At 41.3% G+C, this 27,198-nt stretch overlaps 3 protein-coding genes across 4 annotated transcripts; all 3 read right to left on the minus strand.

Moving 5' to 3' along the window:
* Window positions 1-326: 326 nt before the first annotated feature.
* LOC124477952 (zinc finger protein 721-like) lies at window positions 327-15,797 on the minus strand. The gene is made up of 4 exons (XM_047036030.1): window positions 14,908-15,797; window positions 7,478-9,020; window positions 672-1,495; window positions 327-385 (listed from the first exon to the last, which is right to left on the minus strand). Exons 2-4 carry the CDS (start codon window positions 8,833-8,835, stop codon window positions 327-329), a joined length of 2,241 nt encoding a protein of 746 aa, XP_046891986.1. The 5' UTR covers window positions 8,836-9,020; window positions 14,908-15,797.
* Window positions 9,029-13,334, minus strand: LOC124478306 (zinc finger protein 658B-like). The gene has a single exon (XM_047036554.1). It carries the CDS (start codon window positions 13,281-13,283, stop codon window positions 12,177-12,179), a length of 1,107 nt encoding a protein of 368 aa, XP_046892510.1. The 5' UTR covers window positions 13,284-13,334; the 3' UTR covers window positions 9,029-12,176.
* Window positions 15,798-16,183: 386 nt separating the features above from the next.
* On the minus strand, window positions 16,184-26,904 carry LOC124478311 (fibroblast growth factor 12-like). 2 transcript variants are annotated; one of them, XM_047036560.1, is made up of 6 exons: window positions 26,812-26,904; window positions 26,494-26,629; window positions 21,630-21,740; window positions 20,223-20,326; window positions 18,516-18,714; window positions 16,184-18,214 (listed from the first exon to the last, which is right to left on the minus strand). In XM_047036560.1, the coding sequence occupies exons 2-6, from the start codon at window positions 26,516-26,518 to the stop codon at window positions 18,084-18,086; spliced, it is 570 nt and encodes a 189-aa protein (XP_046892516.1). In that variant the 5' UTR covers window positions 26,519-26,629; window positions 26,812-26,904; the 3' UTR covers window positions 16,184-18,083. The 2 variants fall into 2 exon arrangements, with proteins under 2 accessions (XP_046892516.1, XP_046892515.1); XM_047036559.1 differs by lacking the exons at window positions 26,494-26,629; window positions 26,812-26,904 and adding an exon at window positions 23,491-24,735.
* Window positions 26,905-27,198: the final 294 nt, after the last annotated feature.

Here is a 27,198-nt window from a genome sequence, read left to right on the forward strand (position 1 = left end):
AAAATGAAGACTTTAATTAGATAATCAATGAATACACGATCATGAAACTATAAACACTATAAAAAAGTAAATAAAATATAAGGTATAATTCTTGCCTGTCTTGTTTGTTCTGGTGCTTGATCTTCTGTTGTACTTTCTATGGTGACTATCTGGTGTATTTACGGTGACACAATTATAGGTGTTCATCAGAACTACTAAGTATTGTATTCCTTAAAGTACAGATAAAGTTTCAAGAACAACCTGCATGAGCCTCAACAGCTCTTGTAATTAAAACAATAAAAAACAAAAACAATCTTACTCAACAAATGGGTCATACACAAGTTCTCTCAGGTGGTGACTACTGGGACAGCTTGGCCCCGGACATCACTGCTTTGGGGTTTTTCTACTGTGGACACGCAGGTGACTCTTCAGTTCGCTATTTGTTTTACCTGAATAGTCACAGAGGTCACAGCTGTAAGGCTTCTCTCCAGTGTGGGGAGTCAGGTGGCTGAGCGGTTAGAGCATCGGCTAGTAATCTGAAGGTTGCCAGTTCGATTCCCGGCCGGTGCACATGACGTTGTGTCCTTGGGCAAGACACTTCACCCTACTTGCCTCGGGGGACTGTCCCTGTACTTACTGTAAGTCGCTCTGGATAAGAGCGTCTGCTAAATGACTAAATGTGTGGATCCTGCAGTGAATTCTGAAATGGTGAGCATGGCTAAAGGTTTTACCACAGGTGTCACAGCTGTAGGGTTTCTCCCCAGTGTGGATCTTGCAGTGACGTCTGAAATGGTGAGCCTGGCTAAAGGTTTTACCACAGAGGTCACAGCTGTAGGGCTTCTCTCCAGTATGGATTCTGCTGTGAACTTTGAAACTGCTACCACTGCTAAGGGTTTTACCACAGATGTCACAGTTGTAGGGCTTCTCTCCAGTGTGGATTCTGCGGTGAATTTTGAAACTGTTGGCATGGGTAAAGGTTTTATCACAGAGGTCACAGCTGTAGGGCTTCTCTCCAGTGTGGATTCTGCGGTGATCTGTGTAATTGTTAGCCGTGCTAAAGGTTTTACCACAGAGGTCACAGCTGTAGGGCTTCTTTCCAGTGTGGATCCTGCTATGAGCTCTAAAATTGTTAGCCTGGCTAAAGGTTTTACCACAGAGGTCACAGCTGTAGGGCTTCTCTCCAGTGTGGATTTTGCAGTGAGCTCTGAAATGGCTAGCCTGGCTAAAGGTTTTACCACAAAGGTCACAGCTGTAGGGCTTCTCTCCAGTGTGGATTCTGCGGTGAGATCTGAAATGGCCAGCCTGGCTAAAGGTTTTACCACAGAGGTCACAGCTGTAGGGCTTCTCTCCAGTGTGGATCCTGCAGTGATATCTGAAACTGCTAGCCTGGCTAAAGGTTTTACCACAGAGGTCACAGCTGTAGGGCTTCTTTCCAGTGTGGATCTTCATGTGCCTCTTGAGGTTACCGGATGAGGAAAGGTTCTTCCCGCATGTATCACAGTGATGTGTCTCCATAACTCAGCTCTCTCTTTGTTCTGTCTGGTCCTTCTGGATCCTGTATTTAGTCTCTGTAGTCTCTCTGGTTGAGTCTCTCTCTGTAGTCTCTCTGGTTCAGTCTCTGTAATCTCTCCGGTTGAGTCTCTGTAGTCTCTCTGGAGTCTTAAGGTGTCTCCTCTGTCTAGTCTCTGCCCATGATCAAGTATGATTGGCCAGTAGGAGATCTGGAAGAAACAGTTCCAAGTTAATGAGAACTCAGCTTTAAAAGAACTCCATTGTCATAATGTCCACTCTGCATGTGTAATGTTATTTGTACTGGAGAAACACATAGTATTGTGAGAATGATTAAAAGAAGGGTAGGCAAGTTTTGTGAAGCTAGCTATTTTAGTTTATTTTGTATATGATTCAAACCAAAATATTCCACCTCCTCCCTTCAAAGCCACAAAACTACAGTAACGAGCTGGGGGGCAGAGTGCGCACAGGTACGTAGACAGACAGGTAGCCCATCCAATCACTAGTCAGTGTATCCCTTAAAGATTGATCACAGTATTGCAACGCCCACAGAATGATTTAATATTACCGTCCAACCTTTGGATGTATTGGTTGCTATCAAGACATTAAGTTACTTGGGGCAAATATGACAAGTAATTTTCAACAACATGGCCTACCCTGCCTTTAATTACTACACAATAAGCATTACATGTGTAAATTAACAGTAAAGAGACTTTGGATTGGAATTGCAAAGTTTTGAATCCAATAATATTAATATGCTCTCTTGCATGTCTCATTTTCTATTAAAAACGTATAGTTACAACATAGAAAATACATCACGGAATGATTATGAGCACAACTTATATTGTCTCCATTGCAGCAATGCTGTACAGAACACAGCACACTTACGCTGCCCACGAGGGCGGTCAAATTAAAGTTCACAAAACCAGAGTACGTAGCCTACATTGAGACTCACAACACTGTCTTCATCTAAATAACATAAAACAATATTGCATACACTTTTCACAACGTACTAACGTTGTGAAAACGTACTAACGTTTAATAAAGAGTAACACTGAATCTAGCTAACCACACAATCGAAATAGCCAAAGCTAGCACCGAAATTAGTTTAAAAACAAGCAAAGTCGCAAATGCTGGATACAACATCAAAAGCAACGCATACAGTAATGCTAGCACTTATAAGTATACCTTCGTAGCTGTTGGAACTGCAACAACGCTTTGATCTTTAAATAGGATTACGTCTCAAAAGAAATTATAAAACATAGGGAAACTTCAATTAACGTATGACAAACTACATTGATTTAGAGCTCACGTAACCGTGGATACACAATGACTGTAAATAGTCAATGATACAAATACTCGACATGCAGTTGACATTTTAAACACCTGGTGGCACCAGCACGTTAAAAAGGCTAACATGGATGCATATTCAAGTTTTCATAAATGTTCGTATTAAATTGTAACAAGGTCGTAATCATAATACATATTGGGGGGACATATCCTATGGTAGCCCTACTTGAGTTTCACAGAAATCAGCTAAAAAACGAGGCTATACAGTATACTCCTAACTAAAAACTTAAGACTTTTAATTTACAAAATGGACAACATATAAAGAAACATAATTCATGCGACAAACCTGCCATAGCTCATGCGACAAACCTGCCATAGCTCATACTCCATCCAAACCCGGCCGAGTGCGGTAGATTGTGGCCGGTGCGGATTGCATTCTATTGAAACAAATTTGGACTAAACATTTTGAGAAAAACTCGTATGTGATATAACCTAGCGTTACCGTCCGTGCAACTAAATTATACTGTTATGTACATTTTAGGACATATGCCTATACTGCCCAGCCCTATGGTTTAACACAACTCTTTTTTGTTCATCTTCAAGTGAGGTATAGGAGAGAAGCGTGTAAACTGCCCTGTTATCAGCCTATCTGGTAAATAGGACAATAAACCCTTTTGTTTCAGAATCAAATCAAATCAAATTTATTTGTATAGCCCTTTTTACACGCAAGCATGTCACAGAGGGCTTCACATGCGCCCATAGAACTGCCCCTGTTTCAGAACCATCCAGTCTCTTGCCCCTTAAACTGCAAATATAAATGCAGAGAAGTGCGTCCGTATTCTTCAACAATGGATGAAGATAAGTGTGCTGTTAGTGGATAAGATTATCTTTTCTGAAAGATGAATGAATTTGTTGAAAGTCATCTATGCTGCTCTTTCATGTGTTCTATGTCTCTGTTGAAATATGAATATAATGACAATGTTGAACATGTATTCCAGATACAATAAATGCTTCAGCTGTAATGTAAGTTTTCCGACGACACTGTAGTTGGATTGTTGTGATTGCCGGATTAATACAAATTCTTTATTCTAATATAATAGCACATAACAGAGCACTCTCTGTGACCAGTCGTACCGGAGGACAGTCGTTTGATAGAGTGATATCCGATAGCATCACATATCTTCTCTGGTCATATCTGGTCATTTCCAAACAATCAATCAACATACGTCAATCAGATTCTCCTAAGACAATACCGTCGTAAACCTGATGTTCTAAAGCTCCTTCCCCCAATGTGATAAGACCCATCATACTGAGTCAGGATAATTAAATACAAACAAAGCTCCACACTCGATTGTAAACTACAAACAGTCTCTAGCCAAAAGGTCAAACAGCTGCTTCAATAGCACCCTATGTCTCCATGGACCCTTTCAAGAACTCCCCCTCTCAGGTCATAAATACATGAAGCCTCCCAGACTTCATGTCTCCAAATGGCCCCCCCTCTTGACCTAACCTGTATCAAGAATCTTACATAAAATCACCCTCTTGTTCCAACTTTATTTCTGCAAACTGTAAACTACTATTAAACCCACATACATTATACATATATCCCCAAATTCCAGGGCTGAGGCAGAACTTGGTTAGGCAGAACTCTTTCAAAGACTTCTGACAAGACTGATTTCACAAAGGCCTTTGTCTTCTCTGCTGTACGATGCTAGACTGTAACAGCATCGTACAGCGACCAGTCTAGTCGCTTTTATCCAAAGCGACGAGTCTAGTCGCTTTTGCGCATGCTCACTTCTCACTTTCACAGTCACATCTTGGTGCATCATCAGACATTGGAATGGAATATAAGTTTGTCATTATGTAAGAGGGCTTCTCTCCTAAACCAGACGCCCAACACACACGAAGGCTCTTTTTGCATTTACGAGTTATTATGAAGATGAACTCACCAAATTACCGCCCTTCCTAAGATTTTGACTCAAAAACAAACAAACATGACAGCCGTGATTATGTCTATGACGCTGGATGAACGAAGGTTCCTTTCAAGTTCCCTTCAGAAGGTGAGTCAGGTTTCTCTGTGTGAATGTAAATTCAACATGAAGAAGGTGCAGCAACGGGACATGTATCACTGCACTTCATACCGCTCAGTGGGGGTTTCACCCGGTCTGGTTGCGTGCATTACCACAGTCTACCACTAGGTTGCAGCGGTAGCCTGTACAGATGTGCAACAGATGCTCATGCACTCACTGTCAACTCATTGAGAATCTCTTCTGTGCTGTGAATCAAGGCCGTAATCATAATACATATCCCCCCAATATTCAAATCTGGGCAACATGTCCCCCCAAAAATATTGATATAAATATATAAATGTGCTACGACAGGCAACCACCCACGCTGTCCGAAATTATCATTAAAAATATATCTTCGTCCCCCCCAATGTTGACTCAATGGCTACGGCCTTGCTGTGAATTATATTCATAAGCAACACTCAAGCACCAATTAATATTGTAAGTCTGCATTGTGATCCTTGCAGGTGTTAGCCTGGCTGCCAGCCCAACTTCTCCCCGCCCCAAAAAAATTTGGTCGGGAAGTTGGGTCTGGAGGGTCTCGTATTGGGGACCAACTACAGAAAACCAGAATCTGGGCGAACCAATTAAATTGCCAGGGCAGGCTTTATACGATGATGGACAGATGATCAACAGTAACGTAATCACTCACGTCACAAAAGAGCGCTTAAGTTGAATTCGTTTTGAACAAACATGGCTACCGCTGGAGATCTGGGATGTTATGATACTGCCATCGAGTCTGTTTTAGAAGACATCGACAGCGCATTCATTTTGAAAGAGGAACAGAGAGACGCAATCAAGGCATTTGTCGATGGTAAATATGTTTTTGCCGTCCTTCCTACGGGATTTGGTAAAAGTTTAATTTATCAGCTGGCCCCGATGGAGTTGTAATCCTAAACGGAGAACTTCGTATATGCATTGCCCTTTATTGTTTCGCTCAAAAAGGTTGACCGTGTGAACAAGTACCTTCCCTACCCTTAAATTAATTTTACAACACCGGCAAAAATCGTTTGTATTCATTCTTCAAGCATACTTCAAGTCTGCTTGTAGTTTAGTTCTGTTGACAACAACTATGCGGTGCTTAACATACGTCACATACTCTGTTGCTCTGATTGGTTGTAGATCTATCCAATTGAGCGAAGAGGCATTTGTTTTCCAGCCTCGTTTGAAACACGCCCTGTAGTCAAAGCCCAACGGAGAGTTCTCAGACTCATATTCTGACTAGAATTATGAGTATGACAACGTCAGGCTATGCAGGTGTGTCCCAGCCGCCAGACCGTTATGTAAATCTGACTTTGGGGGTAAAAGGGTCAACAACAATACAGATCCTCGATCGCTAACTATCCTGGCAGGACTACGCTTTCTCATTGATTCTTACCAAAAAAAATACCAAATACCAAACAAAAGTATCCAAAGTTTAGTCGACTTGTGTTAAATGTCTGCAAAGAGTTTTGTCATTTCGGTACGAACAAATGAGCTTAACAAATTGTAAATAGTTGTTTTTGCCTGCCACACAGTTTTGCTAATATGTTTTCGATAGGTCACCGATTTCGGTACAACACCTGCATTGTTTGCAGTCTCAGGCAGGGGATGAGATTGCAGAATTCAAGCGACAAACAACTGCCACAGGTAATATAACTTTATTTTCTGACCAAAGACCACAATGTTTTATTTCCCATCATTCAAAACTCTCATGTCATCGCAGATTATAATTACCATTCGAAATATTAATTCATTTGATGAGGAGGCGGCTATCTATTATTACCCGATGTCCAGTGTCCTTGGCTCGAGCACGCAGGACACCAGCATAACAGGACTGAAAGGGTTTTGGGTGGGTAAATCTTGCCTCACAAAATAATTCTGAACTGGGACACTGATTCTCTCTAAAAGAGAGAATCATTAATGAGTTGTGTATCTCAACACTTGAGTTGCCAAACTTAACATAAAATGACATTACATTGTACAACATCTGTATCCATAGAGGAACTTAACTGAAAGTATGGTGTCAAAATTAAGACTTTATTTGATAATCAATAAAAACGCAATTATGTAAACACTATAATATATAAACAACAATAAAATATAAAGGAATAAGTTTTGCCTGTCTTCTTTGTTCTGGTTATTGATCTTCTCCTGTACGTTCTATGTGCATCTGGTGTATTTAGCGTGACGTCCAGTGAATGAAATATAATGTAATGTCCTCAGACAGGTCTTTCCAAAGCATAGGGTGCTAATGCTAAAATCCTTAACAATCCTTCAGTATTGACACAATTATAGGTGTTCATTCAACTACTAAGTATTGTATTCCTTAAAGTACAGGTACAGTTTCAAGAACAACCTGCATGATCCTAAACAGCTCTTGTAATTAAAACAATAACAAACCAACCAATCTTACTCAACAAATGGGTCAAACACACAGATACTCTAAAGGGTCAACCAGAAATGTGAGCATATTGATGGGTTTCTTATGAAATTACAAATGTGTGCTTCAAAACTGAGCTTCCCCTCCATTGTTACAGGGGTAGAGTATGTTCCCTGTGTCCTGTCATGTTGGACTGTCTTCCAGCTGTGGGTCATAGAGAAGTTCCCACAGATGGTGACTGCTGGGACAGCTTGGTCCCAGACAACATCACTGCTTTGGGGGTTTTCTACTGTGGACACGCAGGTGACTCTTCAGATGACAATTTGTTTTACCTGAATAGTCACAGAGGTCACAGCTGTAGGGTTTCTCTCCAGTGTGGATTCTGCGGTGAACAGTGAAATGGCCAGCCTGGCTAAAGGTTTTACCACAGAGGTCACAGCTGTAGGGCTTCTCTCCAGTGTGGATTCTCTGGTGAACCGTCAATTCTGCAGCCCGTTTAAAGTTTTTACCACAGAGGTCACAGCTGTAGGGCTTTTCTCCAGTGTGGATCATGCAGTGAACTGTGAAACTTCTACCACTGCTAAAGGTTTTACCACAGGTGTCACAGCTGTAGGGCTTCTCTCCAGTGTGGATTCTGCGGTGAATTGTCAATTCCCCAATCTGTCTAAAGGTTTTATCACAGAGGTCGCAGCTGTAGGGCCTCTCTCCAGTGTGTATTCTGTGGTGAACTGTCAATTCCCCAGCCCGTTTAAAGGTTTTACCACAGAGGTCACAGCTGTAGGGCTTCTCTCCTGTGTGGATTATGCAGTGATTTCTGTAACTGCTAGCGCAGCTAAAGGTTTTATCACAGAGGTTGCAATTGTAGGGCTTCACTCCAGTGTGAATCCTGAGATGATTTCTCAAAGTGGAAGTCTGGCTAAAGGTTTTATCACAGAGGTCACAGCTGTAGGGCTTCTCTCCAGTGTGGATTCTGCGATGAACTGTCAGTTCCCCAGTCTGTCTAAAGGTTTTATCACAGAGGTCACAACTGTAGGGCTTCTCTCCAGTGTGGATCCTGCTATGAGCTCTGAAATGGCCAATCTGGCTAAAGTTTTTACCACAGAGGTCACAGCTGTAGGGCTTCTCTCCAGTGTGGATTCTGCGATGAACTGTCAATTCCCCAGTCAGTCTAAAGGTTTTATCACAGAGGTCACAGCTGTAGGGCTTCTCTCCAGTGTGAATTCTGCTATGAGCTCTGAAACCGCCAATCTGGCTAAAGGTTTTACCACAGAGGTCACAGCTGTAGGGCTTCTCTCCAGAGTGGATTCTGCGGTGAGCTCTGAGATGGCTAGTGTGGCTAAAGGTTTTACCACAGAGGTCACAGCTGTCGGGCGTCTCTCCAGTGTGGATTCTGCGGTGAACTGTTAATTTCCCATTCCGTCTAAAAGTTTTACCACAGAGGTCACAGCTGTAGGGCTTTTCTCCAGTGTGGATCATGCAGTGAGCTGTCAAACTGGTAGCCTGGCTAAATGTTTTACCACAGAGATCACAGCTGTAGGGCTTCTCTCCAGTGTGGATCCTCATGTGCTTCCTAAGATTACTGGATGAGGAAAGGCTCTTTCCACATGTATCACAGTTATGTGTCTCCATAACTCAGCTCTCTCTTTGTTCTCTGTCTGGTCTCTCTGGATCCTGTATCTAGTGTCTGGAAGTTTGCTTCTCTCTGGTTGAGTCTCTCTCTGTAGTCTCTCAGGTTGAGTCTCTGTCGTCTCTCTGGTTGAGTCTCTTCTGTCTAGTCTCTGCCCATGATCAAGTATGATTGGCCAGTAGGAGATCTGGAAGAAACAGTTCCAAGTTAGTGAGAACTCAGCTTTAAAATAACTCCTTTGTCATAATATCCACTCTGCATGTGTAATGTTATTTGTACAGGAGAAACACACAGAACTGTGAGAAACCCCTAATCTCTGCCATACAGCTCCTCATAATAATGTGGTTTTCTTCAAAATAATAATAGCCAATATGATTAAAAGAAGGGTAGGCAAGTTTTGTGAAGCTAGCTATTTTAGTTTATTTTTTATATGATTTAAACCAAAATATTCCACTTCCTCCCTTCAAAGCCACAAAACTACAGTAACGAGCAGGGGGGCAGAGTGCGTACAGGTACGTAGACAGACAGGTAGCCCGTCCAATCACTAGTCAGTACCCCTTAAAGATTGATCACAGAATTGCAACGCCAACAGAATGATTTAATGTTACCGTCAAACCTTTGTATATATTAGTTAACATTAACATTTAGTCATTTAGCCACTTACAGTAAGTACAGGGACATTCTCCCCGAGACATTCTCAAGTAGGGTGAAGTGCCTTGCCCAAGGACACAACGACATGTGCACCGCTCAGCCACCTGACTCCCTATGATAGTTGCTATCATTAAGTAATTTACGGCAAATATGACAAGTTATTTTCAACAATATGGCCTACCCTGCCTTTAATTACTACATAATAAGCATTACATGTGTAAATTAACAATAAAAATACTTTGGATTGGAATTGCAAAGTTTTGCATGTCTCATTTTCTATTGCAAACGTATAGTTACAACATAGAAAATACATCACGGAATGATTATGAGCACAACTTATATTATCTCCACTGCGGCAATGCTGTACCTGTGCTGTACAGAACACAGCACACTACGCTGCCCACGAGGGCGGTCAAATTAAAGTTCCCAAAACCAAAGTAAGTAGCCTACATTGAGACTCACAAGACTGCATCTAAATAATATAAAATAATATAACATACAGTTTTCACAACGTAGGTTACTAACATCTCAATTAATGACGACAAACACTGAATCTAGCTAACAACACAATCGAAGTAGGTAAAGCTAGCCTAGCTAGCACCGAAATGAGTTTTAAAACAAGGCAAGTCGAAAATCCTGGATATTATGTCAAAAGCAACGCATATAATGCTAGCACTTACCTTCAAAGCTGTTAAAATTGCAACAGAGCTTCGATCTTTAAATAGGCCTACATTGGGTCTCAAAATACATTTTAAAACGTAGGGGAAACTTCACTTTACGTATGACAAACTACATGGATTTAGAGCTCACAGGGTCGTCAAGTTCTATCAAAAGCTTGGAGTGAGACCCCCCCCGTTTACGTGGGTGTGTGTCCCAAGACAAGTTTTCATTGTGTACACCCCTGCCCACGCCCCCCAAGTAGGCTAATAGATATTAAGCTTTAAGGCTAGGCCAGGCCTAACAACTGACACAGGTTATATAACTATTTAATGACCAAAGACCAAAATGTTGTATTTTCCATCATTCAATGTATTTTGCCTATACATAAATGAACTAATGTAACAAATGTTCTGTACGTCTTCAATCCATTCTCAAAGTTTAAAAACAGCACTGGAACACAGCAGGGTTGATGCAAAGTGTTTAATTGGTCCTCAGGTGACAAACATTCCCAATACAATGTGAGCATGATCCCAGGATCAGATTGAAATTCTCTCCAGACATTTCACTTTTTTAGTATTACCATATGGTATTATGGTACAATACTTGTTGGTTAAATGTGCATTATGCATTCTTAAACAGCTGGTCCCTTGTTCTAGAGGATTCAAATTACAGGAACTTTCCTTCATAGACAATTCTCACAATTTAGGCCCGATCTGACCTTGAACAGCCAGCTGCACTAGGCTCCTGGGCATGAGGCCACAAATATGTCTCATAAGTAGTAGCTGGGCCTTCCTGGTTCTTTATGGAAGCACACACACATTCTTCTCCCCCACTCAGCCCCTAATTATCCAGATCTTCTTATTTTGGGCTTTATTTCTTCTACCATTTTCTAGGGGTAAAATATAATCAGTCAACAAGCTTGTCATCTGGTTTCCAATAATATCGCTTATACTAATATGGTTTCCAGTATTATAGCATATATACAAAAAAATGATTACAAGTTTCATTAAATCTATAATCATTATCCATCTTCATAATTACAATAGTGTGATGTTTTTTCCACAACAGAACCTTGCAATTTTATCGCAGATTGAAATGACCATACCCATCTATGTCTTATTACCTGCTTAGTTTCCTTGGCTCGAGCACTCAGGACACCAGCATAACAGGGCTGAACGTTTTTTGGGGGTTAGTCTTTTCTCATATCTTCTTGTGTATCTCAACACTTCAGTTGCTAAACTTAACATGAAATTATATTACATTGTACAAAATCGTATCCATAGAGGAACTTGATTCTGAAAGTATGGTGTCAAAATGAAGACTTTAAATAGATAACACGATCATGAAACTATAAACACTATTATAAAGTAAACAACAATAAAATATAAGGTATAATTCTTGCCTTTCTTGTTTGTTCTGGTTATTGATCTTCTGCTGTACTTTCTATGTGCACTATCTGGTGTATTTAGCGTGACGTCCAGTGAATGAAATATAATGTAATGTCCTCAGACAGGTCTTTCCAAAGCATAGGGGTGCTAATGCTAAAATCCTTAACAATCCTTCAGTATTGACACAATTATAGGTGTTCATCAGAACTAATAAGTATTGTATTCCTTTAAGTACAGATACAGTTTTAAGAACAACCTGCATGAGCCTCAACAGCTCTTGTAATTAAAACAATAACAAACCAACCAATCTTACTCAACAAATGGGTCAAACACAGAGACATTCTAAAGGGTGGCAGCGATAAAGAGGTCAAACAGAAAATTAATATTGAGCACCTTGATGGTTTTCTTATAAATTACAAATGTGTGCTTCAAAACTGAAAGGTGTCAGCCAGTGTTTACCAAGATTCTCCCCAGTCTGACACAGCTTCCCCTCCATTGTTACAGGGGAAGTGTAGCTGTGGGTCGTACAGAAGTTCTCTCAGGTGGTGACTGCTGGGACAACTTTACCCCCTTGGTTTTTCCATCATAGATGTGCAAGAAACTCTTCAATAGGTCATTTGTTTGACATAGTCAGTGTGTGCTTCTTAGATCTTCTCGTCTGTGTGGGTCTTGCGGTGATGTCTGACACTGCCAGTGTGGCAAAAGGTTTTACCACAGAGATCACAGCTGTAGGGCTTCTCTCCAGTGTGGATCCTGCGGTGAACTCTCACAGCGGAAGCCTGGCTAAAGGTTTTACCACAGAGGTCACAGATGTAGGGCTTCTCTCCAGTGTGAGACATGCGGTGAACTCTCACAGTGGAAGCCTGGCTAAAGGTTTTACCACAGAGGTCACAGCTGTAGGGCTTCTCTCCAGTGTGGGACATGCGGTGAGCTGTCAAATTCCCATTCTGGTTAAAGGTTTTACCACAGAGGTCACAGCTGTAGGGCTTCTTCTCTCCAGTGTGGATTCTGCAGTGAATTTTGAAACTGTTGGCATGTCTAAAAGTTTTACCACAGTGGTCACAGCTGAAGGGCATCTCTCCAGTGTGGATTCTGTGGTGACGTCTGAGATGGCTTGTGTGGCTAAAGGTTTTACCACAGAGGTAACAGATGTAGGGCTTCTCTCCAGTGTGGATTCTGCGGTGGACAATATATTGGTTAGTTCTGCTAAAGGTTTTACCACAGAGGTCACAGCCATAAGGCTTCTCTCCAGTGTGGATCCTGCGGTGAGCTTTTAATTCCCCAGCCCGTCTAAAGGTTTTACCACAAAGGTCACAGATGTAGGGCTTCTCTCCAGTGTGGATTCTGCTGTGACCTGTCAAACTGCTATCACTGCTAAAGGTTTTACCACAGAGGTCACAGCTGTAGGGCTTCTCTCCAGTGTGGATTCTGCTGTGACCTTTCAAACTGCCATCACTGCTAAAGGTTTTACCACATAGGTCACAGCTGTAGGGCTTCTCTACAGTGTGGATTCTGTGGTGAACTGTTAAGTCCCAATTCTTTCTAAAGGTTTTACCACAGAGGTCACAGCTGTAGGGTTTCTCTCCAGTGTGGATCCTGCTATGAGCTCTGAAATGGTCAGCCTGGCGAAAAGTTTTACCACAGAGGTCACAGCTGTAGGGCTTCTCTCCAGTGTGGATCTTCATGTGCCTCTTGAGGCTACCGGATGAAGAAAGGTTCTTCCCGCATGTATCACAGTGATGTGTCTCCATAACTCAGCTCTCTCTTTGTTCTCTTCCTGGTCTCTCTGGATCCAGTATCGAGTCTCTGGAAGCTTGTTTCTCTCTGGTTGATCCTTTGTCTGCTTACTGCTGTTTCTGGTTGAGTCTTTCTCTGTAGTCTCTCTGGTTGAGTCTCTGTAGTCTCTCTGGTTTAGTCTCTGTGTCTCTCTGGTTGAGGCTCTGTAGTTTCTCTGGTTGAGGCTCTTTAGTCTCTCTGGTCTCTCTGGAACCTTGACTCTCTGGAGTCAAGTATGATTGGCCAGTAGGAGATCTGGAAGAAACAGTTCCAAGTGAATGAGAACTCAGCTTTCACATATAAAAGAACTCCTTTGTCATAACGTCCACTTGCATGTGTAATGTTATTTAAATCAGGAGAGACCAGGGGATCGGTCTTGCCTGACTGAACTTGCGCAAGCTTCATTTGTACTGGACAAACACTTAATACTGTGAGAAAAACATAATATCTGCCATACAACTCCTCATAATAATTTGTTTTTTTTTCAAAATAATAAAAGCCAATATGGTTAAAAGAAGGGTAGGCAAGTTTTGCGAAGCTGGCTATTTTAGTTTATTTTTGATACATTCACAACTAAATATTCCACCTCCTCCCTACATAGCCACTCCCACAAAACTACAGTAACGAGCATTGTATGGAGGGGCAGAGTGCGCAGTTACGTAGACAGACAGGCAGCCCATCCAATAACTAGTCAGTGTACCCCTTAAAGATCGTTCGTGTTTATTACAATATTGCGACGCCCACAGAATGATTTCATATTACCGTCAAACCTTTGGATATATTAGTTGCTATCAAGACATTAAGTTACATACAAATATGACAAAAAGTTATTATCAACAACATGGCTTACCCTGCCTTTAATTACCACACAATCAACATTAGCCTACATGTGTAAATTAACAATAAAGGGACTTTGGATTGGATTTACAAAGTTTTGAATCCAATCATATTGATATGCTATATTGCATGTGTCTCGTTTTCTATTTAAAACGGATAGTTAAAACATCTAAAAGAAATCACGGAATGTATTCAACTTACATTGGCTCCCACTCCACTGCAGCAATACAGAACACAGCACACTATCTTTAGCCTTCGCTGCGCAAGATGGCGGTCAAATTAAAGTTCACAAAACTTGAGTAAGTAGGATACCTTGAGACTCATAAGACTGTCTGGATCTAAATAACATAAAATAATTTTACATACACTTTTCACAACGTACTAACATATCCCCATTACATAAAGACAAACACTGAATCTAGCTAACAATTCAATCGAAGTAAAGCTACCGTAGCACCGAAATGATTCATGTTTAATTGTAACTTGTTTAACTACATGCTCTTAGGTTCTTCCTTTGGCACTTATTTAGGTTGTTCACAATATCTGTTTAATGTTTTGGTTACCTGCAATGTTTTTGGGGCTATCTTGTTGTTATTATCAGTGACCTATGCACTTTGTAAAGCTCTCTCTTGGAAGTCGCTTTGGATAAAAGCGTCTGCTAAATGAATACATGTACAGTAGCTAAATGAGTTTTAAAACAAGCAAAGTCGCAAAATCCTGGATACAACGTCAAAAGCAACGCATATTAATGCTAGCACTTACCTTATTGCTGTTAAAAACAGTGCAACAGAGCTTTTATCTTTAAATACATTGGGTCTCAAAATGAATGTGAAAGCGTATAGTAGGAAAACTTCACGTATGACAAACTAGGCTACATGGATTCAGAGCTCACGTAACCGTGGATACAAACCAACGACTGTAAAAAGTCAACGATACAAACACTCGAGATGCAGTTGCACATGTGAAACACCAGATAGCACCAGCACGGTAAAAAGGCTACAATGCATGCATATTTATGTTTTCATACATTTTCTTATTACATCGTACACTTGAAACGTTTAGACCACATTTAACAGAATGGCTATTCTAATTACATAAATGAATGTGTGATTATTTAAGGAAATCATCCTTTATCAAGATTTCAAACGGCAATTTTTACAATAATCTTCTCCGTCCGTACAACTTCATTTTTCAACCACTTTTATTACAAGATAGAGGAAAACGTATGGCATCTGAAACTTTTTACACAATCAAATTGGCCAAACAAGTAGGCTAATAGATATTTAGCTTTCAGGGTACTTAAGTTTCACAGTAATCAGCAAAACATGAGGCGACAAACCTGCCATTGCGTGCCCTAGCCTTCTCCACCCAAAACCGACGGGGTGCGGCAGATAATGGCGAGTGCGAATTGAATGTAATGAAATAAATGGACTGAAATTTTGAGAAAAACTCGTATGTCCTGATATTTATAGCCTAGCCAACCGTCCGTGCTACACAATTATACTGAATTTAGGACATATGCCTACCGCCCAGCCCTATGTTTAACACATCTCTGTTCCAGTCTTCATCTTCCAGTGAGGTAGGCGAGAAGGGTGTAAACTGCCCTGTTATCAGGCTACCAATAGGAGAATAAACCCTTTTGTTTCAGAAACATCCAGTCTCTTTACTTAAAACTTGTAAATATAGAGAAGTGTGTCTGTAGTCTTCAACAATGGACAAAGATCAGTGTGCAAGTATACCATTAGAATTGCTAGTGGCTAGTGGCTTTTCTGAACAACTTATGTTTCGTCATTGGCAGTAATTCTCTGAGATTCTTAATGTTTAACAGTGTGGTAGAGAACAGATGTTTGCAAATCTGTGTTAAATGATTACTTATAGATGCAAGTAATACAGACATGAATTTAAGGGATATACTCTGGGCATTGTGCCTCTATTTTACTCATCTTGCATTGTTAGTTGCAAATCTCTGCTTGTCTGTCTGGTAGAAAAAGAGACGTGTTTGTTTTACAGGGCAAATAAAACCACTGAGATGTATCAGTCTGTGTTTGTATTCCATTTATTCCATTATCTTCATTTCTCTTTTTCATCCTGCATATTTACTGATCATTGATCTGTTGGTCTAAGATGATTCATATGAAATGTTCCAATAAAGATGAACATTTTTTGTGAACACAAAGTCCAGGTTTGCGAAATACTATTTACATAAGGAACCTTTTACCATCCAGTAAGAGAGGGCCTCTCTCCTAAACCAGGTAAACGCCCAACACACACAGGTTGAGCTCTTTGCATTTACCAACTATTATGAAGATTAACTCACAAAAATGCTGCCCATCTTCTCGATTAGTGCTGGTGTCGTTTCCACAATGGAAGACTTCTCTTGAGGCAGTATGGTGTATTGTGATGTTCATTCAGCTACTTAGTGGAGTAGGTACCAATTAAAAGTCAAATCAGCCATCACACATCACCTATCACCCAATCCTAGGTGGGAACGCACACCGCAGTAAACACATCCTTAAGGAGCACTTTACTCTAGCTGAAAGGTCTCAAACATATATTTTGTGAGTGAAATTAACTGAATCTCTATAATATATAATATGGACACTTAGAGACAATATAATAAATGGCAGTGCATAATCCCAGCAGTGGATGACAAGTCTACATGTGTTAGGGCAGTGTATAAATTTTCCCAGCAGTGCAATTTATCACACAGAAATGCTGAGTCTCAAACAATTATAGATTGCATAAATGGTTGAGAAAGCAGTCTGTGATTCTAACAGAGCACTGCATGGTTTACATAGAAATGAATGTAGCTCCAGGCTAATTTCTAAAGTTACTGTACATGGATCTTGAGATTTGGTGGCAGCGTTAAGTATAGTTACATTGAACTCCTGTTTGCCCAAATCCCTCAATGTCCATCATCATAGACTGACTTTCCACATTCATATCTCAAGGCTGAGTTCAATGTGATGATTCTGCTTTCAAAAGTATAACAACCTCTACAGTGAGAACGGAACAAGCAGCCCAGCTTTTATCGCAAAGTTTTATCTATACTGTAGCGAGGTAAAACTTTGTGAACCCTTAGAATCGTGCACGTGTCTCCCGTTGCCTTGACTACCCAGACTCCGACACCACATTTGTCAGTCTCAGTAAAGGCCCTCAGCTCCGTACACCATCGCCACTATGTGGCATCTAGGTTCATCTAGGTTCTCCAATACAGAGGTTGTGACTATCAGAGGGCTGGACAGAATGGCTGCACCAGAGACAACCTAGATGTCATGGATGGAAGTCGACGTTGTGTCTTTCAGCTGCTTGGACTGTGTGACCCCTTCACCCCCACCTCCCCTCACCCACACCCCCCTCACCCACACCCCCCCTCCCAAGGATAGCCTCATAACATCCACTTTGCTCTTAATTTCTGAAGTTAACTTACATGGATCTCAGGATTTGGTGGCAGCATTAAGTGTAGTTACATGGAACTCTCGTTAGCCCACTCCGATTGCACAGTCTGTTAAGACCCCCCCACACCCTTAGTTTTTTTCTCAGCTTTTACAGAACCTCTCTCCAACTCGACAATGATACTGTCGAACCACGATCGAAAAAAAAGTCTTCATAAATATCATTAGTATTATTACTTCTCATTTCAACAACACAAAAAGCATGTGAAAGTGCCATTTATAATATATATTCTGTATATATAAAACAACTGGTGAAATTCTGACATGGGGGGGGGGGGGGAAAGTAAAGTTTGGCTTGAAATAGAATGAACTTCCTGGAGTCACTCAGCAGGCTTTTGCATAAAATCCATGTCCTGACTTAAAATATTTTCATATTTTTTAACTAAAATATTTCACAGGCAAGGATTCTTGTTTCATTCTTGTGGTTGGTTTTGTTACTGAACACGGTGTTAGAATTGTTCACCTTCAGGGGTGTTCCACAGGCTATGAGCCGTCTTGCTCTGTGCAGTCCTGGCCCACCACTTTGCCGCCGTTCATAGTGGGACTTCCTGAGTCTCTGCGCGAGCGTTGCTTCTCCTCAATTTCATGCAGCGACGGTTCTTTGTACATGCAAACTGGGATATTTCGTGTCGTATGCAAGGGAGAGAGACGAGAAAGAAGAAAAAGAACAGATGAAAAGTTTGTGTTTAAAACTGAGCAACATCTGTGATGTCATGGCTGTGACAGCGCTTCAGTAAATGGCTGGGTTTCCCAGATTCGTTAAGAAGCTCTTAATGCTAAGAGCTTCTTAGGAGCGTTCTAAGAGCGTTCTAGAATGCTCCTAAGAACGCTCCTAAGAACGCTCCTAAGAAGCTCTTAGCGTTAAGAGCTTCTTAACGAATCTGGGAAACCCGGACAATATCAGTTGGGCCTCACCTTCAATGGGTCTGGGTACAAAGTGTGAGCATGGTTTGGTCTTTTTCACCCGGTTTCCCTTCATCACAATACCATCCTTGTTGAGGCCCAAGAACCAGGCCCGGCCAGATTCGTGTTGCCGGAACAGCGTTGATGAATAGATGACGTAGTAATTCTCAAACACAGACTCCTTGAATTTACACTCGGCTGTAAACACTTCCTGTGGATGGACAAAGAACACGTTTGTGCTTAGACAAGTTAAAAAGATGAAAAAGACTGTTCTTATGAAGCTAGTGTTGTCACACCCAAAATAGTACTCCATTTCTCCTACATAAGGACTCACACGTAATAATAATTGTACTACTTCTAATAATGTATAGTATAATCATTAATAGTTATTCATTATTATTTTTATTCACAGTGCACCCTTCCTTTATCTCAGAATGCTACAGGGTTAAAAAGAAATGTGAAGAAAGCAATCAGTCTTAAATAAATAGCACTAGTGATAAAGATAAAAACATATTTATATGCACATGCATATAAAGAGATTGAGAGTTCCACAGTGGTCCCCCTTTGACACTGAGTGTATTCTGGTGGTGAGTAGGAGGAAACCGTTGCTTGACCTGAGTTGGTGGGAGGGGCGAGATGAGTGTTTTGAGGTAGGTGAGTGCCTTTTCATGGACGCATTTGATGGTTGGCAAAAGGTTTTTGAATTTAATCTAGTCAGTGGTGCTTCCGCAACTCATCCGAATCTTGACAGTGCAGTTCTGACTGTCCAGTAGTTTTTTTTCTGGCTACAATCAGGGATCCCGGTGAGAATTTTTATCCATGAAGAAAATCTTGAAGAGCTTGGACGTCAAAAGGGGGCTCGTAGTACAGTCGCCGCTCCTTCGCGTTGAAAGGAGCGAGTTGCGGTGGTTCCAGTATCGGACTACAATGCCTCCTGGGAGCTGTCCCCTGGAAGTTTTACAACCACGGGTCCGGGCGAGACCCAGGACATGCTGAAGGGATTGTATTTCATCTGACCTGGGAACGCCTCGGAATCCCCCAGGAAGAGCTGGAAAATGTTGCTAGTGAGAGGGACGTCTGGAATATCCTGCTTAGCCTGCTGGAACCGCAACCCGACCCCAGAATTCAGATGAACTGAGAGTCAGAACCCCCCCCGCCCCATCCAGGTTTTATACACAGCTAGCTAATGTAGCTAACAAGTTGACCTTGCTAAGTCAGCTAGCTAGGTAAGTACATGCTAGCTGACTGGCTGGCAGATGAAATCTTTATCAACATAAAGATTGATGTGATAGTACATCCTTTGTCGAGACAGGGAAAACCTGAGAAAAAATGTTAAGAGCCCTTGAATGGCCCAGCCACAGCCCCGACTTGAACGTGGTCGAACGTCTCTGAATAAACTAAAATAGATGTTCAGAGTATCTGCCGAAATACAGGTGCACAATCGTACAAAGGAAGATTCAAGGCTATAGTCACTATCAAAGGCTCTTCAATTAGTTTATTTCTTATTAACAAACATTCCTAAAGGGTTTAGCTTTATTGATGTGGGCAAATGTTAAGAGATTTGTATAAATACATTTTTCCATCAATCTCCTCACATTTAGTAAGGCAATAGTGTAACGACGTAAGGTAACATAATATGGTAAAATGTGAAGGCTTCTGAATATTTTCTGCACAGTAAATACACACATACTCACAATGTGTAAATAGAAATGCTCTTACTGAGGTGTAGAGGAAGCCCTCTCCATTCATAGCCAGGTAGAGTCCAGCCTTCACCCCCTGTATGGCCACCACCCTCAAACCCACTGGGATGAGGTTAAACAGGGCTGGGGAGAGACAGGAAAAGACAACAACAACAAATGATACTACAGAAAGTTGACATGTTGAGGGTGGTGATTTGACCAACAGCAATCGGGAACAGAGTCAACGTTGTATTAGTTTATCAGGCACTTTTATCCAAAGCGAAACACAAATACTGTACAGCAAAAGATCCAGGATAAGGAGTGCATAGTTCTACAGAATTTCAGAGGTCAGAGTCAAGGAAAGGTCAGTGTTTGCTAGCCTCATCACATACCAGAGGAGACGTGTGTGGTGTGTTGTGTTGATGACTAAACACAGAGTGTGTGGTGTGTTGTGTTGATGACTGAACCCACAGTGTGTGGTGTGTTGTGTTGATGACTGAACCCACAGTGTGTGTTGTGTTGATGACTGAACCCACAGTGTGTGGTGTGTTGTGTTGATGACTGAACCCACAGTGTGGTGTTGTGTTAATGACTGAACCCACAGTGTGTGGTGTGTTGTGTTGATGACTGAACACAGTGTGGTGTGTTGATGACTAAACCCACACTGTGTGGTGTGTTGTGTTGATGACTGAACCCACAGTGTGTGGTGTGTTGTGTTGATGACTGAACCCACAGTGTGGTGTTGTGTTGATGACTGAACCCACAGTGTGTGGTGTGTTGTGTTGATGACTGAACACAGAGTGTGGTGTGTTGATGACTAAACCCACACTGTGTGGTGTGTTGTGTTGGTGACTGAACCCACAGTGTGGTGTGTTGTGTTGATGACTGAACCCACAGTGTGGTGTGTTGTGTTGATGACTGAACCCACAGTGTGTGGTGCATTGATGACTGAACCCACAGTGTGTGGTGTGTTGTGTTGATGACTGAACACAGTGTGGTGTGTTGATGACTAAACCCACACTGTGTGGTGTGTTGTGTTGATGACTGAACCCACAGTGTGTGGTGCGTTGATGACTGAACCCACAGTGTGTGGTGTGTTGTGTTGATGACTGAATCCACAGTGTGTGGTGTGTTGTGTTGATGACTGAACCCACAGTGTGGTGTTGTGTTGATGACTGAACCCACAGTGTGTGGTGTGTTGTGTTGATGACTGAACACAGAGTGTGGTGTGTTGATGACTAAACCCACACTGTGTGGTGTGTTGTGTTGGTGACTGAACCCACAGTGTGGTGTGTTGTGTTGATGACTGAACCCACAGTGTGGTGTGTTGTGTTGATGACTGAACCCACAGTGTGTGGTGCATTGATGACTGAACCCACAGTGTGGTGTGTTGTGTTGATGACTGAACCCACAGTGTGTGGTGTGTTGTGTTGATGACTGAACCCACTGTAGTCGCTGTTCTCGTCTTTGTTCCCGTTGACGGTGCCGTTTGGCCTCATCTGCAGGTAGAACCCCTGCTCGCTGAACAGTCGAGTCACGATCCCCTTCAGCTGCTCTGCTACAAGGGTCAAGGGTCAGAGGTTAGGAGGTCAGCTCACCACGTCACATCACACATATTGACTCTGGTACACAACCTGTGTAAATACAACTTGGCTCTAATGCAGTTCAAACGAGGTTATAAAACACATGATTAGTCTACGATCCATGTTAATGTGATGACTGATCTTGCTTGACTAATATAGCTATCAACATGTCTATTTACTACGAGTTATCAACATGTATTAAGCCTCTCCACCCTGTCAGTGCCCTCCGGTCCAAGTCGGTCTTGCCCAGTGCAGCTCCGCCCCCTCCCCGTCCGGATCCCCGTGGAACCTAGTTTTGTGATTGGCTCTTGTTGTGTACTTTAGTTTACTGATCACGTAATCCAAGTACACTGATCGCGCTCTGATACAATACTTAGTTGCATGCTGATTGCGGTTTACTGAAAACTAACAAATTAACCAGCACACAAAGCATTTCAATCATTTGTAACTTTTTGGAATTTTGTTTGTTTCACAAGGCTAATCAGACCTTTATCCTGATGAAGAGACAATGCCAACACAATTGACTTGACATATTTACCGGTCATAAAAACATATCACAAAAGATGTCTTTAACACGATACTCCTCACAACCCTACCTAAAGACTCCCTCAACCTGCTCCACCTGATCTGTGGCACAGTTTGCGGAGGCTACACAAAATGCACCACAGGTGGCATGAAAAACAAGTGACAAATGACAGGACCACCGTGGCAGTAAAGAACACTGGTCCATAGCCCCATTTGTCTCACCATATTTCTAACTTTTATAGGATGATCCTAGTTTGATCTGAGTGTCACCAAGACTTGTGATAACACCAGGTCCACCACAGTCATATTTGTATTTCTCATAGGAGCCACCAACATCCCTTCCATCAACACCGCTCCAAACTAGCCAAGCAAGAGTGAATTCCAGGCTTACAATGGGAGTGTGAATTTACTGTATTAATTCATTTCTTTCATCTTCAAAGTGCAAATGTTTTTAGGTAGTGTTACATATATTCCTTGTTTGACAAAAAAGCCTATTAGGAAACTGTTGTGGAAAAAACATCACATTGTTGTAATTATGAAGATGGGTAATGATTATGGATTTCTATGATTTAAAATGAAACTCTTAATCACCTTTTTAGCATATGCTATATTACTGAAATCCAGACGCAAAGCTGTTGACCGATTATTATTGCCACTAAAACGTAGAAGATAATAAACCCAAAATGTAAAGATCTGGATTACGTGCTGAATGCGAGAGACGACTATGAGTATATGCTTCTGTCAGGAAAACAAGAAAACACAGCTATCTCATGTGGCTCATTTATGGCCCTCTGCCCTGTGCAGCTGGCCTTCAAGGCCAGAGCAGGCCTAGAAATGGGAGAGTTTTCTATGAAAAAAGGCACCTACAATCTGAATACAAGGCACCAGCTGAGTAAGAATGCCTAATGTATTTTGTGACCAACAATTATTGTACCAATGGCAGAACCTCATAAAATAATAGGGAAAATATTTAGAGAAACGTCCGGAGAATAATTTCAGTCTGATCACGGGATATAGCTTACTTTCTTATCGGGAATCTCTGTCACTCTGAATTTTAATAAAAACTTTGCTTCAAACTTTGCTGATTTCCAGTGCTGTTTCAAACTCTGAGAATTGGTTGAAGACGTATAATATTTGTCCCTACAAATCTCTGGTATAGTTTTGACAACCCCAGAGAGGGGAGTGAGGGAGGGTACTCACCCAGCTCCACGCTGTCCTGCTGGGCTGTGCCTTCCTCCTTGTCAGCCTCCTCGCCCTGGCTGTCATGAGAGAGCCAGCGACGCAACATACTACAGTAACGAGTCATGTCTGAGTTACGACTTTCGTGGACTGTATCACAGCAACAACCCCTGAATCTTAATATTCCTTAGCTGCCCTTGGACAACCCTGATCTCTGTTTCTGCTTGCACCTTTCTAAACTTAGCCAATAACTCAGCCCGAAAGATTCTGCAGAGGCTCCCTATTGGGGTCCCCCTTTATCCTGCCCATACAGGCGGTTAAAAGTTAACCTAACTCTGTAATAAGACACCAGCAGAACCCTTTTCCCTGTTGCCAATTGGACAGCTGTACTTCCCCCACCCAGAGTGCAACAAACATAAATATAGCTGCAAGCAGCAATTAGGGGGCCAAGCAGTCCAGCAGGTCAAACAACACACAACAAAACATGTATACATCATCAGAAAAGGGTTCTGAGTACATATACCAAGTTTGGTGTCAATGCATCAAAAAGTTGCTGAGATATGATCTCATTTCCTGTTTGGGGGCTTTGCCGGAGATTTTGATTGGATGTAACTGGTAAACGGTTTTGAAAATCTAAAATACATCTGATACATTTTGCGAGGCATTGCTTGAAGATTATCAGTGCCAAATTCAGTGTCATGTGAATATTGCGATGCTTTTTCATAAAGTTCAATACAGCGGGAAAATACAATATGGCAGAAATTGAGGTCACATAATCCATAATGAACTTGGCTTGATCTAGGGAATCCAATGGTACCTCATTTGTGAAAATACAACTTAAGGCTCAAACGTCACGTGCTTAAACGCACCTCCAACTTTGACCCATTGGTGGCACTAGAGTGCTCAAGGCACAAGAATTAAACTTGGTAAAAAGAATCCAGGGACTGTACCCAAGGAGAATACAAACTGTTACAACTTGACCATACGATTCTAGCAGCTGTCATAGAATCCAACAGGAGAAGAAGATCCACAAGAAGAAGAAAAGGTAGAAGAAGAAAAGGTAGAAACAAAATAATTGGCCTTGCAGCTTCTCTGCTTGGCCCCTAATAAAACGTTATGCAAATGATGTGCATATTATATCCGTTAGCTGGGATTTGCAATGGAAAGTGATAGGGTCTATTTAAGGGTGTAAATGACAGTCACTGCTTGGAAAATATTTATATTTAGAAGTAGAAAGTGCTGTTTAGTTAACTCTTCAAATATATATATATATTTTATGAGGCCACAGATATATAATAATGTAATTATTCTTTATTTTTGTCTTTTTTTTGTTACTAAATTAATGTAGATTTTTTCCTGTGGTCTCAAACTTAATCTAAAATTTCGGTCATGTTTTAATAGTTTAGAGATTGGCAGAGATTGCCCGTCATACTGTTTAACTGTTTACTGAATAATAATACAAATAATAATAATAATTTAAATATGTTCAGGTTGAATATTTCTGTTTTGTTGTTTTCAACAACAACAAAATCCTCACATGAAACCAATGTCATTTTACAATAATTGATCTCTCATCTTGTATTTTCTATTTCAATGTTTTATTGAACATGTGTTTGATTCTTGTATGCAAGTCTCCCTTGCAATCGTAAACCCTGTTTAAAGTATGTTGTTTTGGCTTTTGATAGACATTAACTAGCCCATGACCCAGTAGTAACTTTATCAATATAGTATTTAACTTGAGATAGACCAATCCCCAGTTTCAGGTAGTTATTGTTTTGCATAAAAGTTTTCATTAATTGTGGGACAGCAGTCATGTCATTCAAATGATGTTCTTATTCAGAAATATCTTAACCAACCAATAAAGCAGTCCACCTTTACAGCCACAGTGCTTATTTTTTTAAGAGGTTTGTCTTAATGAGGAATTAAATGACTACATTTGGCCTGTTCAGATGTGCAACTATTAAATATACATGTCAAAATACTGATGCAATAGTGTTGTGTTGTTTACAACGGTAAGAGATGATCAGTAAAAATGAGGATGATTAATCCTTATTCTAAATGACATAATACAAGTGTAGGCTCATCCACAATCTCCTTGGTTACTTTCCTCCTAAACTCTTTTAAGGGCCTTGTCTGGTGTCTGATGTTTCCGGTTAGGAGATGAGTGGTAGTAAATGAGGGAAGGAAGGAGTTAAGAGCGTATTTCAGAACGACCCCTGTAGTCTGGTGGTGGATGGGTGCCAAATGTGTTCATAGCCACATGTAGCAAACACTGTAAAAGATCTAGATACTTTGTGACCAAAATGAGACAAAAGTTAAATAAAATACAAAATAAACGTCTAGTCCATCTCAATTTGAACAAAAACAGACCATCCCTGTAAATAATGCTTTTGCCTACTACGCCACCACAAAGCCTCCAATTCAATGGCATGGGGTGGATAGTGTATCTGAAGAGTGGGTTTAACCAAGGTCTGTTATCATATTTTTGTGTTTAAAATATGCATGAATCTAAGTTCATTAATTATATAACAATCTTGTTGTTTCTATGTCTCTAGAAGGCTTACATACACTAGGCTTTCACTAATAATGTTAGAAAACAATTGGTGAGAAAGCGAAGAATAAGTTATGATATACGAGCTATATGAATGATATGCTAAAAGAAGTGGGAACATCGCCGAGAGGCTGATAATTTGGCGAACAACGATTTATATTCAGAAGCCTTATGAGTCGTAGACATTTTCTGCATCAGGAAGAATGTGTTCGCTTAAAAGCAGGTTAGCAGAATAGATGCTAATCATTCGTAGCAGCAGCAAAACATAGACACGCTTAAAAACCACACCTTGCTACTCCACCGCAGCAATAAGGCCTATGTAAGCAAGAGGGTGCCCATCCTGTGGACGAGCTGCAAGTACCGCAGTCTGGTCACAGAGGCGCGCCACGCACTGCATCGCGGTAGACGATCCCCTAAACTCAAGTACTATCATTTCACAGCCACACGCAGTCTGTAAATGTAAAGTTCCTTACCGACTGTTTTATCTTTGCTCTCCATCTCCCGGTATGTAGAGGTTGGCGAGGGAGTGAAATTTAAGACAACGTTATGAGGCACGTCTGGGACTGGTTGGGATGCTGCTCGATCTCCAAGCGGAATCCAGTTGCCTTCCTGCCGAGATATGACAACAAACGTTAACAGTGAATACAGCTACTTAAAATGTATTCACTGCCCTTGAATGAGAAGCTATATCAGATTTTGGTGTTGGAGGGAAGATAGTGGCGTGCCACAATTTGGAAGGTTTCGGAAATTGTGCGGCGTGTCTGTATTCTTTGTGCAAGCTCATGCATTACCTGTGTCTGCGCGTTTTCTGTATTCGTCTCTCCTCTGTGCTGCAGCTCAAGCTCCTATCAGACAAAGTGACGTCAAGACTGCCTACGCGTGGTTAAGGGGAACTGTTAAAGAGAGGGTATGTCCCAACATGTTTCATTATCTCCTTCTCTACTGTGCTCGTCCACTACCACTCATCTCCTGCTCCGAAATGTCTGAGAGCATAGGATGGGAAAGAGTCTAACAAGACAGGCAAGGAAAACCTTTGCGACACCGTACACTCCGCATCATTTGTTGCTATGACAACTGCTGATGACCTTAACGCTCTGAACCCTCAGTGTAATAAAATAAACAAACTGTTCTATTTAAATTAATTACATAGCAAATTACAGTTAATTTAAGTATAAAAA

This window comes from Hypomesus transpacificus, chromosome 15 (genome assembly GCF_021917145.1).
Source record: "Hypomesus transpacificus isolate Combined female chromosome 15, fHypTra1, whole genome shotgun sequence".
In the NCBI taxonomy this organism is placed as follows: Eukaryota; Metazoa; Chordata; class Actinopteri; order Osmeriformes; family Osmeridae; genus Hypomesus; species Hypomesus transpacificus.